This window comes from Pongo abelii, chromosome 19 (assembly GCF_028885655.2).
Source record: "Pongo abelii isolate AG06213 chromosome 19, NHGRI_mPonAbe1-v2.0_pri, whole genome shotgun sequence".
NCBI classification, from domain to species: Eukaryota; Metazoa; Chordata; class Mammalia; order Primates; family Hominidae; genus Pongo; species Pongo abelii.
Window position 1 is genome coordinate 22950710 of NC_072004.2, and position 17297 is coordinate 22968006.

A 17297-nucleotide genomic window follows, 5' to 3' on the forward strand; every position below is an offset into this window, starting at 1 on the left:
TGAGGAAGTGTGAGTCCTCCATCTGTCCTTTTTCAGGAGTGTTTTGGCTATTCAGGGCCCATTGTAATCCCATATGAATTTTAGGATTTTTTTTTCTATTTCTGCAAAAACTGCCAGTGGGATTTTGATAGGAGTAACATTGAATCTATTGATCCCTTTGGGTAGTACTCTCACATCAACAACATGGTCTTCCAGTCCATGAATGCAGGATGTCTTTCCGTGAACTTATATCTTCCTTAATTTCTGTCAGCAGTGTTCTATAGTCTTCAGTGTACAGTCTTTCATCTCCTTAGATTTATTGCCAAGTGTTTGTCTTAGTCTGTTTTATGCTGCTGTAACAATAGCAGAGACTGGGTGATTTTTATTTTTATCTTATTATTATTTTTAGAGACATAGTCTTGCTCTGTCATCTAGGCTAGAGTTCAGTAGTGCAATCATGGCTCACTGCAGCCTGAAAATCTCAGGCTCAAGCAATCCTCTGCCTCAGCCTCCTGAGTAGCTGGGACTACAGGCACACGCCACTGTGTCGGGCTAATTTTTTCATTTTTTGTAGGGACAGGGTCCTGCTATGTTACCCAGGCTGGTCTCGAACTCCAGGCCTCAACTGAGTTGCCTGCTTTGCCCTCCCAGAATGCCAGGATTACAGGAGTGAGCCACTGCGCCTCGCCGGACTGAGTAATTTTTAAACAAATCTAGTTTTCAAAGTCTGGAGGCTGAGAAATCCAAGTTTGAGGGGCCAGCATCTGGCAAGGGTCTGGTGTCTGGCAGGGGCCTTCTTGCCACATCTTAACATGTAGGAAGGCATCACACGGGCAAGAGAGATGGAAAAGGGCTGATTTTATCCTTTGATAAGGAAGCTCTCACAATAACAGCATTAATCCATTCATGAAGTTCCCACCTCTCAACACTGTTGCATTGGGGATTAAGTTTCTAACACATGGGTTTTGGGAGATACATTCAAACCATAGCATATTTAATTTTTTTAACTGCTACTGTAAATAGAATTGCTTTCCTGATTCCCTTTTCAGATTATTCATTGTTTGTATATAGAAACACAGCTGATTTTTGGATGTTGCTCTTGTACCTTGCCACTTTGCTTAATTTGTTAATTAACTCTTATTAGCTTTTTGTGGATTTATTGGAATTTCCTATATATAGAATCATGCCATCCGCAAACAGAGATAGTTTTACTTTTTCCTTTCCAAATTGGGTCACTTTTTTCTTGTCTAATTGTTCTGGTTAGCACTTCCAGTACAATGTTGAGTAGCCGTTGTGAAAGCAGGCGTCCTTGTCTTGTTCCTTATCTTAGAGGAAGGCTTTCAATCTTTTTCCACTGAGTATGTTATCTGTGGGTTTTTCATAAACACCCTTTGCTGTGTTGAGGAATTTCTGGTCTATTCCTAGTTTATTGAGTATGTTTACCATGAAAGGGTGTTAGATTTTGTGAGATCTCTTTTCTGCATCAATTGAGATGATCAAGTGGAGTTTTTTCCTTCATTCTATTAATGTGATATATTATAATGTTCAATTTTCTTTTTTTTCTTTCTTTTTTTTGAGAAGGAGTTTTTGCTCTTGTTGCCCAGGCTGGAGTGCAATGGTGCGATCTCGGCTCACCACAACCTCCGCCTCCCAGGTTCAAGTGATTCTGCTGCCGCAGCTTCCCGAGTAGCTGGGATTACAGGCATACACCTCCATGCCCAGCTAGTTTTGTATTTTTAGTAGAGACAGGGGTTTCTCCATGTTAGTCAGGCTGGTCTCGAACTCCCGACCTCTAGTGATCCACCCGCCTCCGCCTCCCAAAGTGCTAGGATTATAGGCATGAGCCACTGCCCCCGGCCAATTTTCTTTTTTTTAATTTAAAGAGACAGGGTCTTGCCATGTTGCCCAGGCTGGCCTCGAACTCCTGGGCTCAAACGAGCCTCCTTCCTCAGCCTCCTAAAGTGCTGGGGATTACAGGCGTGAGCCACTGTACCTGGCCATGATTATCTTCCTATGTTGAACCAACCTTGCTTGCATTCCTAGGACAAATCCCACTCGGTCATGGTGAATAATCCTTTTAATACGCTGTTAAATTCAATTTGCTGGTATTTTGTTGAAGATTTTTGCATCTATATTCATAAGAGATATTGCTCTATAATTTTCTTGTGATATCTTTAATCTGGCTTTAGTATCAAAGTAATGTTGGCCTCAGACTGAATTAGGAAATGTTTTCTCCTCTTCAGTTTTCTAGAAGAGTACGAGAAGGACTGGTATTAATTCTCCTTTAAATGTTTGGCAGAATTCACCCGTGAAGGCATCCGGTCCAGGACTTTTCTTTGTTGGAAGGTTTTTGATTACTGATCCAATCTCTATCTGTTATAAGTCTCCTGAGATTTTTTATTTCTTCTTGAGTCAGTTTAGGTAATTTGTGTTTTTCAAGGAATGTATCCATTTATTCTAGTTTTTCTAACTTGTTGGCAAATAATTGTTCATAGTATTCTTTTATAATCATTTTTATAATCTTTATAATCATTTTTATCATCTGATTTCTGTAAAGACGGTGGTCCCACTTTCATTTCTGCTTTTAGTTATTTGTGTCTTCTGTTTTTTCCTTGTCATTCTAGTTAATGCTTTCTCAATTTTGTTGATCTTTTCTAAGAACCAACTTTTGGTTTCGTTGATTTTTATTGTTTTTCTGTATTCTGTTTGTTTATCTCTGTGCTAATCTTTATTATAATGTTTCCTTCCTCTGCTGGTTTTGGGTTTAGTTTGCTATTCTTTTTCTAGTTCCTTAAAGTATAAAGTTACATTATTGTTTTGAGCCTAAGTGATCCGTGGGACACATAGCTCAGATGGCCTGCCACTCAGAAAGTGAATTTGGTATCTGTTGTATTTGACCAGGTGCAGACACACAAGCCTTACTTGGTGACCTTCGACCTCACAGACTCTGGGGCCGTAGTTGCAGCAGCAGCTGAGATCCTGCAGTGCTTTGGCTATGTCGACATACTTGTCAACAATGCTGGGATCAGCTACCGTGGTACCATCATGGACACCACAGTGGATGTGGACAAGAGGGTCATGGAGACAAACTACTTTGGCCCAGTCGCTCTAACGAAAGGTAACAGTCTTGAGAAAAGAGCAGTGATAAGTGATATGTTGGCATTCTTTTTACTTCACTTGGATCCTCTTCAGCTAAACGTTCCCCATCTCCATCCTCTCTATTGCCCTGGAGTGGGTGTTAGGTGTTATGGTTACAGTTTGGGTATTTGCTTTATAGCTTCCAATCAAGATGTTCTCTTTAGTGACAGCCACATTTGTGCAGCATTACCTACATGTCTTTTTCATGGTGCCTGCAAACCCCTACAAGGTGGGGATATTTTTATGTCCCACCATGGATTTCAGTCCAGGGGAGAGGCTCCAGCAGGAAAAGGGAACTGAGCTAACCATTTGCAGTGACCTCCGTCCCTGTTTCCTTGCCTCTCTCCTCTCTCCTGCTGGCCTGCTGGCACTCTGCTGGGCATAGGAGGCTGGAAGTTCCAACACAGTCCTCTACCCTAAGGGGTTTTCACCATTCTCCCTCACTCTGACTAAATATCAAAAGCAAGGTCACCTTCCATCAGCATCGGGTGCAATGACTGGAAGTAGGGCACTTGTCTAAGCCTCTGCCTCTGTCCTCAGCCTTCCTGCCCTCCATGATCAAGAGGAGGCAAGGCCACATTGTCGCCATCAGCAGCATCCAGGGCAAGATCAGCATTCCTTTTCGATCAGCATGTGAGTACTTCTCTGTCCCACAAAATGCTTGGCTTTATTGTTTTTTCCTGATTATAAAAATAACACATTTACTGTCTAGAATTTAGGCGTTGTAGAAATAAACTATCCAGAATGCAAAGGCACTTTACAATGTGTTCTCCAGAGCCACATGCCTGGGATCAAATCCCAGCTCTACTTTCTGTCCCCTGTGTGACCTTGGGCAAGTATCCCCACTTCTCTGTGCCCTGCCCTCAAGTGTAAATGGAGACAGCCTCAGTCTTAGCCCAGAGGATTGCTGTGAGCGCCGTGCTTGGAGCTGCCCCAGACACTAAGCACTAGGCATGTGCTGGCCACTCCTACTGTTAAGATTTTTAGCTTGTCCCACAGATATAACCATGCCATCACTTTGGGGCATATGCCTCCACAGTTTTTTCTACATATAATTCAAACATGCAAAAATGGAATGGCATTGTTCATATTGCTTTGTGGCTTGTTAATCTCAATGTATCTTTCTACATCAGCATGTATGGATTTACCTCATCCTTTCAATACAGTAATCCATTGAATGAGTGTGACATAATTGATTTAGCCATTTTCCTGGACACTTGAGGATTTTTTTCCCCCTCAGTCTTTGACCATTAGCAGCAGTGTACTATGTAGAACATTCTCAAATATTTATATCTCTGGGCACTCAATGGGAAGGTTTCAATAAAAAGGGTTTTAAGGTAATTTCACAAACTGTCCTTTCTTTGCATCACCTCCTGAAAGGAAATACTGCCTATACCAGCCTCATCTCCTCTCAGCCACCTAAGGGCTAGACCCAGCCACAGCCTGGTCAGCAAAAGCAGGGAAATCTGAGCTGCTGCAGCACTTTGCAAGGGCAGCCACAAACATCCAGTTCCATGACACTATAGGGCCAGCTGTGAACTGGGAGTGTAACACAATTTATTCTTTCTTCCAAGATCTGGATCCCAGCTCTACCTTTTGGTTCTGGTTGTATTTTCTTGGACACATTACTTAACTATTCTGATCCTGTTTCCTTACATATTAGTGAGATTTACAATCATCACACATGCTTGTACATACATGATTTCCCTGTTTGTTAATATTCTCTTTCAACTTTGGATAGGACAGCCATCTAAGGCTTCTCAAATAGTTCAGGAAAAAAAAATTATATATAGAATCATAAATGATAAAGCAAATGAGTTAAAATGTTAATAATAGGTAAATCACGGTAAAGAAGTTTTTTTTTTTTTTTGGAAACAGAGTTTCGCTCTTCTGGCCCAGGCTGGAGCGCAGTAGTGCAATCTCGGCTCACTGCAACCTCCGCCTCCCGGGTTCAAGAGATTCTTCTGCCTCAGCCTCCTGAGTAGCTGGGATTATAGGCGCGTGCCAACACACCCGGCTAACTTTTGTATTTTTAGTAGACACGGGGTTTCACCATGTTGGCCAGGCTGGTCTCAAACTCCTGACCTCAAGTGATCCGCCCACCTCAGCCTCCCAAAGTGTTGGGATTACAGGCGTGAGCCACTGCGCCCAGCTGGACTTCTTTATACTAAATTATTTTCAAGTTTTACTTTGATTTATAATAATACCACTGATTTTTGTTGTCTGTTTAGCCTGCTGACTGCAGTAAGGCATACAATGGTTGGTGTCCGTATTCAGCTTTATAATGACCAGGCTGAATATGGAGTGCCTCTTGGGCAAGTTGGTTAACTCAGATAAGTAGCGGCCTTCTCACCTATAAAACGGGGAGAACGGCATTATCTCTCTCACACTGCTAAAGTAAAGACCAAGTCACGTGATTCACAGTGTCCTTAGTACTGGGCCTCACACTGGCAGGGTAAGTGATGTGGACAGCGGCGAGGTCAGCACAGCCTGGCTGAGAACTCACAGCCTGAGAGCTCTGGGGGGACCCAGCTGTCAGAGTGTAGCCTTCTGTTTTGGGGACTTACATGATAACCCACTCTTCCCTGTCCCCAAGCCTGGGCTGTACTCTTGGAATCATGGCTGATAGGACCAGTCCTCTCCATCCACCCACAGCCAACTCATCCAGCCCCCAGCAACTGTGCCCCAAACCAACGGAGCAGGCCCAGCAAGGCACTGCAGCAAGCTCAGACACTGCTGAACTGCCTCATGTGACTTGCTGCGACACTTCCTTTCTTTCTCTCTTCCTGTTTCCTTAGCTGACGGATGCCCCTTCTTTCCTGAGGCTAAAACATTTACAATTCTGAATTGGAGGAAACTGATTTACTGTGGAGACGCTGGTGTGTTTCCCAGGAATGTCATTATAGGGTCACTGTTTTCCCATTCAGAGCACCTTTTACTGGGTTGTGAAGCCCTTGCTTGAGAGCAGGCACAGCTCTGTTTCTTGCAGGTGGAGTAAGCTCTATAGCTCTTCTAGATGAAAAGCCGCTGCCTGGACATTTGTCAAAATGAGACTCATAAGAAGGCAGGTTTGGATTTTTTACACCCATGAAGGCCCACTGATGGGGCCAATTCTGTCACTTGGTAACTCACTGGGGAGGACTAGGCAGCCACAGCTACATGGCAGGTCTGCAGGGCCAGCATGGGAGCTGTCCAACCTGCCACCAGGTGAAGAAAGCTACTTGCAGGAACAGTAGAATAGGTAAGAGTTCATTTCTGTATTAAAAGATATATATATATATAAAATATATAAAATGTGTAAAATCACATGAACGTACGTAGAATATATACAAAATAAATCACTGGGCATGGCTGCTTACTCCTGTAATCCCAGCGCTTTGGGAGGGTGAGGTGGGAGGATTGCTTGAGGCCAGAAGTCGAGGCTGCAAGGAGCTGTGATCCTATGATCATAGCTCTACTCCAGCCTGGGTAACAGAGAAGATGCCTTCTCTAAAAAAACAAAACAGAAGGCCGGGTGCGGTGGCTCATGCCTGTAATCCCAGCACTCTGGGAGGCTGAGGCGGGTGGATCACGAGGTCAGAAGATCCATACCATCCTGGCTAACACAGTGAAACCCCATCTCTACTAAAAAATACAAAAAAGTAGCCGGGCGTGGTGGCGGGTGCCTGTAGTCCCAGCTACTCCGGAGGCTGAGGGAGGAGAATGGCGTGAACGCGGGAGGCGGAGTTTGCAGTGAGCTGAGATCCCGCCGCTGCACTCCAGCACTCCAGCCTGGGCGACAGAGCGAGACTCCGTCTCAAAAAAAAAAAAAAACAAAAAAAAAAAACAAAAATAGAATTAAACAAAAATCCTGGGAAACTGTTAGCACTGATTATCTCTAGGAATGGAATTTGGAAGACAGGAGGACTTTTTTTTTTTACTTTCTGTCCTTTTATGTACTATTTGAATGTTTTACCCAGTAGTCATTCAGTTTTTTTTTGTTTTTAACTTTTATTTATTTATTTATTTATTTATTTATTTATTTATTTATTTTTGAGATGGAGTCTCGCTCTGTCGCCCAGGCAGGAGTACAGTGGCGCGATCTCCGCTCACTGCAAGCTCCACCTCCCGGGTTCACACCATTCTCTTGCCTCAGCCTCCCGTGTAGCTGGGACTAAAGGCACCCGCCACCACGCCCAGCTAATTTTTTTTTTGTATATTTAGTAGAGACGGGGCTTCACCGTGTTAGCTAGGATGGTCTCGATCTCCTGACCTCGTGATCCGCCCACCTTGGCCTCCCAAAGTGCTGGGATTACAGGTGTGAGTCACCACGCCCAGCTTAACTTTTAACTTGGAATAACTTCAGACTTAAAGTTGCACGAACAGCACAAATCACTCCCATGTACCCTTCATGCAGATTCCCTAACTGTTAACCTTTTACCTTATTTCCTTTATCTTATTCTCTCTCTCTGTATATGCATATATACCGTTTATAATATATATAAAACTATATGTGTATATAGTTTATAATTTTTTTCCTGAACCATTTGAAAGGAAACTGGAGACATGATGCTCATTTATTCCTATTTCAGTGTGTTTCCTAAGAACAAGGGCACAGTACACTTCTCAAAGTCAGGAAATGAACATTGTTATAATACTGTAATCTTAAATAATAAAACCAGGTTTTAAAGCTGGGCACAGTGGCCCACGCTTGCAGTCCCAGCTGAGGCAGGAGGATCACTTGAGCTCAGGAGTTGGAGTCCAGCCTAGGCAACATAGCAAGACTTGATCACAAATAAAACCAGCTTTTAAAAACAGAGAGCGTGAATGGTAGTGAATAGTTGGGCACCAGGCCATGCCCACCCCAGCGCACTCACTCACCTGCCTCTCCGTCCACATGTGTAGACGCAGCCTCCAAGCACGCAACCCAGGCTTTCTTTGACTGTCTGCGTGCCGAGATGGAACAGTATGAAATTGAGGTGACCGTCATCAGCCCTGGCTACATCCACACCAACCTCTCTGTAAATGCCATCACCGCGGATGGATCTAGGTATGGAGGTGAGGTCCGGTTTCTTTTCTCCTGTGAAAATCTGTCGGTCAGCCACAGTGAGACATGCTGCTCTTACCACAGTGATTCTTTGGTCATTTTCATTTGGAATAGAACTTTTAAAGTGAAAAAACTTGACAGAGGTGTTGGTTCTAGATATGGACTATTGAATAATCTTCGTTTACCCCACCATGGCCTACCCTTAGTGTGAACGTCACCATTGCAGCATTCAGAATAGGACCTCCGTGGGCAGGACTCAAGGGCTAAAAGGAAGTTGCCAAGCTGAAATGCCACCAGACTTCCAACTAACCCATTCGCAGATCCGGAGTCCAAGGAGTATTATCGGCATCGGGATTGAGTGAATTGACCTCATGGCAAGTGTAGGGTGTTTGATGGTCTGTTTCTGTCCCATAGGCTTGAGAAATGACTGATTCAGGGCCAGTCTTCAGGGTGAGGCCGAGTGCGGCAGTCTCAGCACCTTCATCTTGTCTCATTTGGAGACAGTGCAGAGCTGACCTGCAGTCACCACCCGCGGGCAGAGCAGCTGCCCCCAGCATGCAGGCTCAGGCCAAGCAGAGACCAGTGTGCCCATGATCACTGGAGCCCTTGGAGCTGGTGCTGCCTCCCCATGCTTGGAACAGGGCCTGCTCACCCCTCCAGTGCTGTCCTGCCATGTCCTCCTCCCTGAAATGAGCTCTTGGGGTTTGTGCTGTGATGTCTGCCAGGGGCCTCATGGTCCTGCGCCCAGTCCAGCCAGGCCTGAACTAAGACTGCCCATGTCCTGGCAGCAGCTGCTCTCTCACACAGCAAGTCTTGTTTTCCCCACAGTAGACTCTATACAGAGGCATGGGGCTTCATACAGCTTTACACCTGTTTATACCTAGAAGATACCACTTAAAAAATTCTCTCTGTGGCATTTAAAAATAAGCTGTAATCCAAAACTTCCTACTTTTCTGCATTAACAAAAACACAGTGAGGACAGACATTGGTGAGGGAGCTCAGGCAATCTGGACAACCTAAGAGTGGTTTCATATGGCTAGGCACTGTGGTCAACACCTGATATCTCAGCACTTTGGGAGGCCAAGTCAGGAGGATCACTTCGGCCTAGGAGTTTGAGACCAGTCTGGGCAATAGTGCAAGACCTAGCCTCCCCCAAAAATACAAAAATTAGCCAACCATGGTGGCACCACCTGTAGTCCAGATACTCAGGAGGCTGAGGCAGGAGGATTGCTTGAGCCCAGGAGGTCGAGGCTGCAGTAAGCCATGATTGTGCCACTGCACTCCAGCCTGGGCAACAGAGCAAAACCCTGTCTTTAAAAAAAAAAAAAAAAAGTGGTTTCACATGGTCTGTGCTAGTGGCCACTCCTGTGTGCCTGCCAGCTGGTCCTACTTTGCTGACAAAATTGTCAAATTACTAGGGTAGAAGGAACATCAGTTGCTGTTAACCTAACACCTCCTCCTAATCTCTCCCAGCTGTCCCTTCTAACACCTAAAACAAACTAAGGATTTCTTCCTGTTTCTCATCCAATTAATACTTGACATCGAGAACAGGGACATCTGTCTGCTCCTGACTCAGTGAGCTTGTGTATATGGGGGTCAGTAGTCCCCACCCACCTCTGTCTGGCCACCCTGAAGCCCAGCTACCCAAGATAAATGAGGTGGCACAACATTCCTTAGTCTTTGGTTATTCTAATAGGCACATGTTTCCCAGGTCAGGAAGCTGCTTTTCAGATGTGGTGTGAGGGGCTCACTCTGAAGCCCCCACCCCAGGCTGGCCCTGTGCCATTGCTGTGGACCACCAGGCAGACAGACTCACTTTGGTTCCAAGCCGTAACTGGGATCCTCAGTCTACCTTGTTTCCACATCCCACCTACCTCTCGCTTCCCCCACTGACCCACATCCAGCTGCAAAATGGTTCCTCCTTTCTTTGGAGCATGGAATCATCAGGGATGGTGGCACACCACCGGCTTCCTGGCCCTGGGAAGAGCTTCATGGTGGGAAAGGCAGCAGGCTGACCTGACGGCTCACATCAGCTCCACTCCTCAAGAGGGACCTCTGCTTCCAAGTTCATGTTTTCTTTTGTTTTATTTATTTTAGTTATGGACACCACCACAGCCCAGGGCCGAAGCCCTGTGGAGGTGGCCCAGGATGTTCTTGCTGCTGTGGGGAAGAAGAAGAAAGATGTGATCCTGGCTGACTTACTGCCTTCCTTGGCCGTTTATCTTCGAACTCTGGCTCCTGGGCTCTTCTTCAGCCTCATGGCCTCCAGGGCCAGAAAAGAGCGGAAATCCAAGAACTCCTAGTACTCCGACCAGCCAGAGCCAGGCCAGAGAAGCAGTACTCTTAGGCTTGGTTACTCTACAAGGGACAGTTGCATTTGTTGAGACTTTAATGGAGATTTGTCTCACAAGTGGGAAAGACTGAAGAAACACATCTCATGCAGATCTGCTGGCAGAAGACAATCAAAAACGGCAACAAGCTTCTTCCCAGGGTGAGGGGAAACACTTAAGGAATAAATATGGAGCTGGGGTTTAATGCTAAAAACTAGAAATAAACATCTAAAACAGTAAGAGTTGTAGTCTTCCAGGACTAGAACCTTGTGTCCTTTGAATTCTCACCCTGCCAGCTCCTAGAAATTGTTTCAACCTTGCAATCAGATGTTATGTCACCTGACCCAGTTGTTTCTGTATTTGACTTAAACCTAATTGTTGTGGCAGAAAGACCACCTCCAGGACTAAGGGGAGAAAGTTGTAGTTTCAAGAAGTCAGTAGTCACGCCCATTTCCAGGGCCCTATGATATCTCATCCAACTTAAAAAGTGGGCCAGTATGTAATGGCTTATTTGGTGTATCCCAAGGGATGCCTGCTTTAGCACCTCATGGGAGTTCCTGTTTCTCTCTTAACTCTCACCACATCCCTGTAGGATGCCAGGCACCACTCCAAGCAGAAGGTGAACTTACTAAAGAGAGAGCAGCCAAAAGGGAGAGGAGGACCCTGCATGGCCCCATGCATCCTCTAGAAGTGAAACCATTAAATTGGCCAGCTGGGCAGACTCTACAGCAGCCCCTGGTCTGGTGGAAGTGAGCCATTTGTTAGCTGTAACTAGTTGGATCATAGCCAGAAAGAATGCCTGTTTCTGCCTTTCCGATTTATTAAAAATACATGGTTGAGGCTCACTGAGTAGGTCAAGTTCATTTCTAGTGTTTAGGAGGAAACTTTTCCTATTATTGAAACTGAAAATTGAAATGTAGGTCCACTGTAGACTTCCCCAAATTGGATTACAAATCTCCTAGCACATCATACTGACATTTTGCACCACATCCCAACTCTGGCCTTGTTGAGCCTATGTTTTATGACCATTATCTAACATGGTCAGCAACATGTTATGTTATTTTTTTTAATTTTATTTATTTATTTTTTTTGAGACGGAGTCTCACTGTGTCACCCAGGCTGGAGTGCAGTGGCGCAATCTCAGCTCACTGCAACCTCTGCCTCCCGGGTTCAAGCAATTCTTCTGCCTCGGCCTCCCGAGTCCCTTCTAACACCTAGAGTAGGTGGGACTCCTGAGTAGGTAGGACTACAGGCACACGCCACCACACCCAGCTATTTTTTGTATTTTTAGTAGAGATGGGGTTTCACCATGTTGGCCAGGCTGGTCTCAATCTCTTGACCTCGTGTTCTGCTTGTCTTGGCCTCCAAAAGTACTGGGATTACAGGCGTGAGCCACCGTGCCTGGCCTGAGCTTGTATTTTAAACAGCTGCCCTAGACAGATGATAAAAATGGCCACAGTCAGCCTTTGCTTAGTGTGTCAGAGGGTTTCAGGTTTCCTGGTAGTAGGAGGACAAATGGGTGATTAGATCTGGTGACTTGTCCCAGCTCCTAACACTTCCTGGACGTTCCAGGAGCCTCTGGGTAAAATGTGGACACAGATGTAATGGGTCGTTCTTCATTTTCCAGGTAAATTGTCAACCTCCCTCCTGACATGGAAGAGAAGGGTCTCCTTAGTGTTCACACTGGAAACAGTAGACCCAGGCAAGAGCTGGAACTGAGACAGCAGCAGCACCTGTCTAAAGCTCAGCCCGAGTCTAAGGTTGAATGAAAGTGCCGAGCACACAGCAGGTTTCCAGGAAATGGCAGCAATGAAGGGCGCTCTCCCTCTAGATGGAAACGAGAGGACATTTCTCCTTGGACGCTGTTGGCTGCCACACTCAGAGACACCTGGTGTCCAGGTGCTGTCCTTTCCTCTCCATTATATAACATGGTTAGCAACTGGAGGTTGATGTGATAGGCTGCCCTCAAAGGAATGCAGATTTACCAACTGTGTACTCCGTCATCAGACGACGGGAACATCACATATGTTGCTGAGGTTTTTGGTTTTGGGGCCATTGTGATCTGACTCACAGCTGGGGTGCATGGAGCTTGGGCTGGCATTAAAGATTTCTTAACTTACATATACCACCTGGTAGTTGTAATTGGTTGGATTGCAGCCAGAACAAACACCTGCTTTCACGTTTTTTTTTCTTTTTTGTTTTTTTTTTGAGACGGCCTCAGCCTCCCAAAATGCTGGGATTACAGGTGTGAGCCGCCGTGCCCAGCCTCTTTTTCTTTTTCATTTTTTTTGAGACAGTCTCACTCTGTTGCCCAGCTAGAGTGTAGTGGCATGATCTCTGCTCAATGCAAGCTCCGCCTCCCGGGTTCACGCCATTCTCCCGCCTCAGCCTCCTACAGGCGCCCACCACCACGCCCAGCTAATTTTTTGTATTTTTAGTAGAGACAGGGTTTCACCACGTTAGCCAGGATAGCCTTGATCTCCTGACCTCGTGATCCGCCCGCCTCGGCCTCCCAAAGTGCTGGGATTACAGGCGTGAGCCACCACACCCGGCCTCTTTTTTGAGATGGGAGTTTTGCTCTTGTCGCCCAGGCTGTAGTGCAGTGGCGTGATCTCGGCTCAATGCAACTGCCACCTCCTGTGATTCACCTTCAAGTGATTCTCCTGCCTCAGTCTCCTGAGTAGCTGGGATTACAGGTGTGTGCCACCATGCCTGGCTACCACCTTTCTAATTTATTAAAAATACATGGTTGGGGCTTACTGAGTAGGTCAAGTTCATTTCTAAAGTTTATTTCCTCCCAATTAAATAGAGTGGTTAGCAACTGGAGATTGACGTGCTAGACCAGCCAGATCTCAATATTATTGGTTGTTTACTTACCCAACATTCTAAAAACCTCAAATCACTTTCTAAAACTTAACTTTATAAACTTTATAATTTTGCCATATAAATACAACTATAACACAAACTGAAGAATTATTAAAATCTAGCTAAATAAAGCTGTTTGCCAAAGGCAGGGTCTGAGGCCCACTGTTCTTGAGGAGGAGGTTGGCAAGTCCCAGAGGGGACCTGTTAAAGTCACACCAACACCAGACAGACGCTCTTCTTGGCCTCAGAGGCTGAGGACTAAAAGGGCCTGCAGCTGTGCTCTTTCGTGTCCATGTTGCTCCTACAGTTGTCTTGGGTCGCTGGAGTTCAGTGTCCCTTCCTGGAGACGCAATGGTTTGGATAATGTGGGACTTAGCCTTAAGAATTGTCCCAACTTAGCAGCTGAAGTGCCTTCCTATGGGTGAGCCCCACGTGCATTGCTCCAAAGCAAGAAGCCCAGCCACAGCCCGGTTCAGCTGATGGCCTTTGAGCAACCTTCATTGCTCTTGGATTTTTCAAACCAGTGTTTGAATATGGACGTTTGCCAGCAGGGTTAGCGATGCTGCCATTCCACATTCTCTTTTCTGTCTTTAGAGGGTTTTTGCCCCTTTCTCTTTCATCCTTAAATTCTGCTGGGGAGGTTAAAAAGCACGATTTTTAATTGGTTCTGCCTTCAGATATCTGATGAAGTTCAAAGACACTTTCCATTTTGCACTTTAAGCCCCTTGGTGTTTCACATCATGCCAAAACCAGAGATGGAAAAATAAAACCAATTAGCTTTTCCAAACAGCAGCGTCTCCATGCAGTGTAGAGGGGCCGCAGCCAATTAGTGAATCGAAGAAATAGTGTACAGCCCTGGGCACCCTGCCCACCTCCCAGCAAGTCTCCCTTCCTTCCCTCAGGACCCAGCAGCTGCTGAACCAGATGTGAAAACTTTGGAGGCAGCTGACAGACTGGAATGGGGAGATCCAGTTTGATCAGTTGTCCTTTTACATAACGGCTCTTCACTCTTCTCTGAAATTGGGTGGGGATGGGTAGCTAAAACTAATTTACTAGATTAATGACACAATCTATTCCCTGAAGTGGTCCATGTAGGACTCATTTAAGTGGATTTTGCACAGGAGGGCCCTGGTAACTTGGCCTTTGCTTTCTCTTGGCAGTTACTGAATGCTGTTTAAAAAAAAGAAAAAAAAAAATGTCCAGGCGCGGCAGCTCATGCCTGTAATCCCAGCACTTTGGGAGGCCGAGGCAGGTGGCTGAGGCCAGGAGTTCAAGACCAGCCTGGCCAGCATGGCAAAACCCCATCCCTACGTGGTGACAGGCACCTGTAATCTCAGCTACTCAGGAGGCTGAGGCAGGAGAATTGCTTGAACCTGGGAGGCGGAGGCTGCAGTGAGCCGAGATCGCGCCATTGCACTCCAGCCTGGGCAACAGAGAGACTCCATCTCAAAAAAAAAAAAATTATTTTTTGGAGACAGGGTCACACTCTGTCGCCCAGGCTGGAGTGCAGTGGTAAGATCACAGCTCACTGCATTCTCAACCTCTCAGGCTTGAACGATCCTCCCTCCTCAGACTCCTGAGTAGCTGAGACCACATTTGCATACCACCACATCTGGCTAATTTTTGTCTTTTTTTGTAGAGACAGGTCTTGCTATGTTGCCCAGACTGGTCTTCAACTCTTGGACTCAAGTATTTAATGGTCCTCCTGCCTCAGCCTCCCAACGTGCTGGGATTACAGGCATGAGCTACTGCACTCAGCCTTCAAATGCTATTTCTTGAAAAGTACTGTTGCATATCACAGATGACCATAAGCGACTTGTCAGCAGCTCTGCCATGACTGATCATCTAGGCAGGACAATGGCAGAACAGAGAAGTCAGCACTGACAGTGGGGAGGGAGGCGCACTTCTCCTTGCTGCCAGCCTCAGGCACACAAAACCCCTGCCTGCTGTCCACACCAGCACCTCATCCCCATCTCCCTGGCCAGGGGCCATGTAACTAAGATGGCATTTCAGAATCTAGGTTAATACATCCAACAAGAATCACTTGGTTCAGTGCAGCTTGGGAAATGGTAGAACTACCCGTTTGCAGCTGGTTTCTACTTCGGGAGAGGGCTCCTGCTCAGCTGACTTGGGGTCGCCTCGACTTGTCCAGCTTGTGCCTTCTAGTCAATTCCCCCATGAAATCTAACTTGTTGGCAGAGCACTTCCAGGCCAGGTATGGGGCTCCCTTTCCAAACCTGGGCATTATTAAGAAAAAAAAAAAAACAAAAAACAAACCTGCCCAGCAGGCTCAGATGCCAGCACTCAGACACCTGAGGGGCCATGGGCAGCTGCATTTCAACTCACACTGCTGTCAAGATGAGGCATGTTTTTACAGGATCAGTTGTGTGGCTAAGGCAGTTCCCTCTTTACCATTATTCCAGGTGCCTAGAGACTGCCACGTAAACAGTGGTGCACACCCAACACCGTCATGCCCCCAGCACTCAACTGAGTGATAAGTTATTTCTAAATCTCTTGGAATTAAATCAAAGTTTCTTAAACTTTTTGTGGGCCATGGATCCCTTTTAAAATCTTTAAAAGGTCTGAATCTCCCCTACAAAAAATGGCCCAGTCACCCCTGGTGAATCCTTCCCATGCACCCTTTCATTACTCTGTGACATCAGGTCTTCCTGATGGAGCCTTTAAAACTAGGTGAGAAACCACTTTGGCTGTCTGTTAAATATCGGCCTGGCCAGGCACGGCAGCTCACGCCTGTAATCCCAACACTTTGGGAGGCCGAGGTGGGCAGATCACTTGAGGCCAGGAGTTAGAGACCAGCCTGGCCAGCACGGCAAAATCCCATCTATACTAAAAATACAAAAAGTATCCAGGTATGGTAGCACAGGGCTATAGTCCCAGCTACTCGGGGCTGGGGCAGGAGAATCACTTGAACTCAGGAGGTGGAGGTTGCAGTGAGCTGAGATCACATCACTGTACTCCATCCTGGGTGACAGAGCAAGACTCTGTCTCAAAAAAAAAAAAAAAAAAAAAAAAGACAAAAAGACTGGCCTTCAGAAGGAGGTGCCATGTGGCTCTTCAGGGATGAACGGGGCTTTAGGAAGGCAGAAGTGAAGACAGGCACCCCAGCCTTTTTGTGGAAGAGATAATTTCCCATTTACCCAAGGCCTTAGAGCAAGCTTGTCCAATCACCAATCAGCAGCCCATGGGCCTCATGCAGCCTACGACGGTTTGAATGTGGCCCAACACAAATTTGTAAACTTTCTTGAAACATTATTTTTTTGTGATTTTTTTTTTTTTTTAAGCTCATCAGCTGTCGTTAGTGTATTTTATGTGTGGTCCAAGACAATTCTTTTTCCAATGTGGCACAGGGAAGTCAAGATTGGCCACCCCTGCCTTACAGGAAATGTGGCAGGTGACACAGTCTACCTTTTGGTGTGAGGGAGAAGCACCGGCTTGGCTCCTGTGGAACAGGGAGCACTGAGGCCAGGGGGTGCTCCCAAGATTGCTCCGAGGGCTCTTCTGTCAGCCTAGGGCAATGGGTTAATAAACTCAGGGTCCACAGCAGGAAGAGTTTTGGTGCTTCAAAGAAAACACAGGTGTTCAGATCTCTGAAGAGCGATCCTGGAGCCCAGAGTTCCCCACGTGAACCCAAGTGGAGACCCAAAGGCCTCCAAGCCTCGTCACCTTATCCTACCATGTTCCTGAACACCATGGTGGCAGTGCTGGCCTTTGGAATGATGAGGCCAAGGTGAGCCAGGAGACTGCTCCTGGGCGGGGTTTGGCCCCAGGACTACCTTGGATCTAGGCTTGTTGTCGCTGTAAGTGGTAACACTGGGCCGCAGCTAGGAGCAGGGCAGGGTGGCTACCACAGCACCTGCTCCTTCCACGTGCAAGCCGCCACCCAGGGCAGATGTGCAGCAGCAGCTGCGGGCAGTCATGGAAAGAGAGAACAGCGGGAG

General features: G+C 46.3%; 1 protein-coding gene across 4 annotated transcripts in view; it reads left to right on the plus strand.

The window, feature by feature from the left end:
- DHRS7B (dehydrogenase/reductase 7B) overlaps positions 1-10738 on the plus strand; it is a 64543-nt gene extending 53805 nt beyond the window's left edge. For 2 of the 4 annotated variants that reach the window (XM_024241491.3, XM_063717925.1), the window contains exons 4-7: positions 2881-3097; positions 3658-3750; positions 8002-8154; positions 10241-10713. In XM_024241491.3, coding sequence (XP_024097259.2) covers positions 2881-3097; positions 3658-3750; positions 8002-8154; positions 10241-10446 — 669 coding nt within the window. In that variant the 3' untranslated portion in view covers positions 10447-10713. 4 annotated transcript variants of the gene reach the window in all.
- Positions 10739-17297: the final 6559 nt, after the last annotated feature.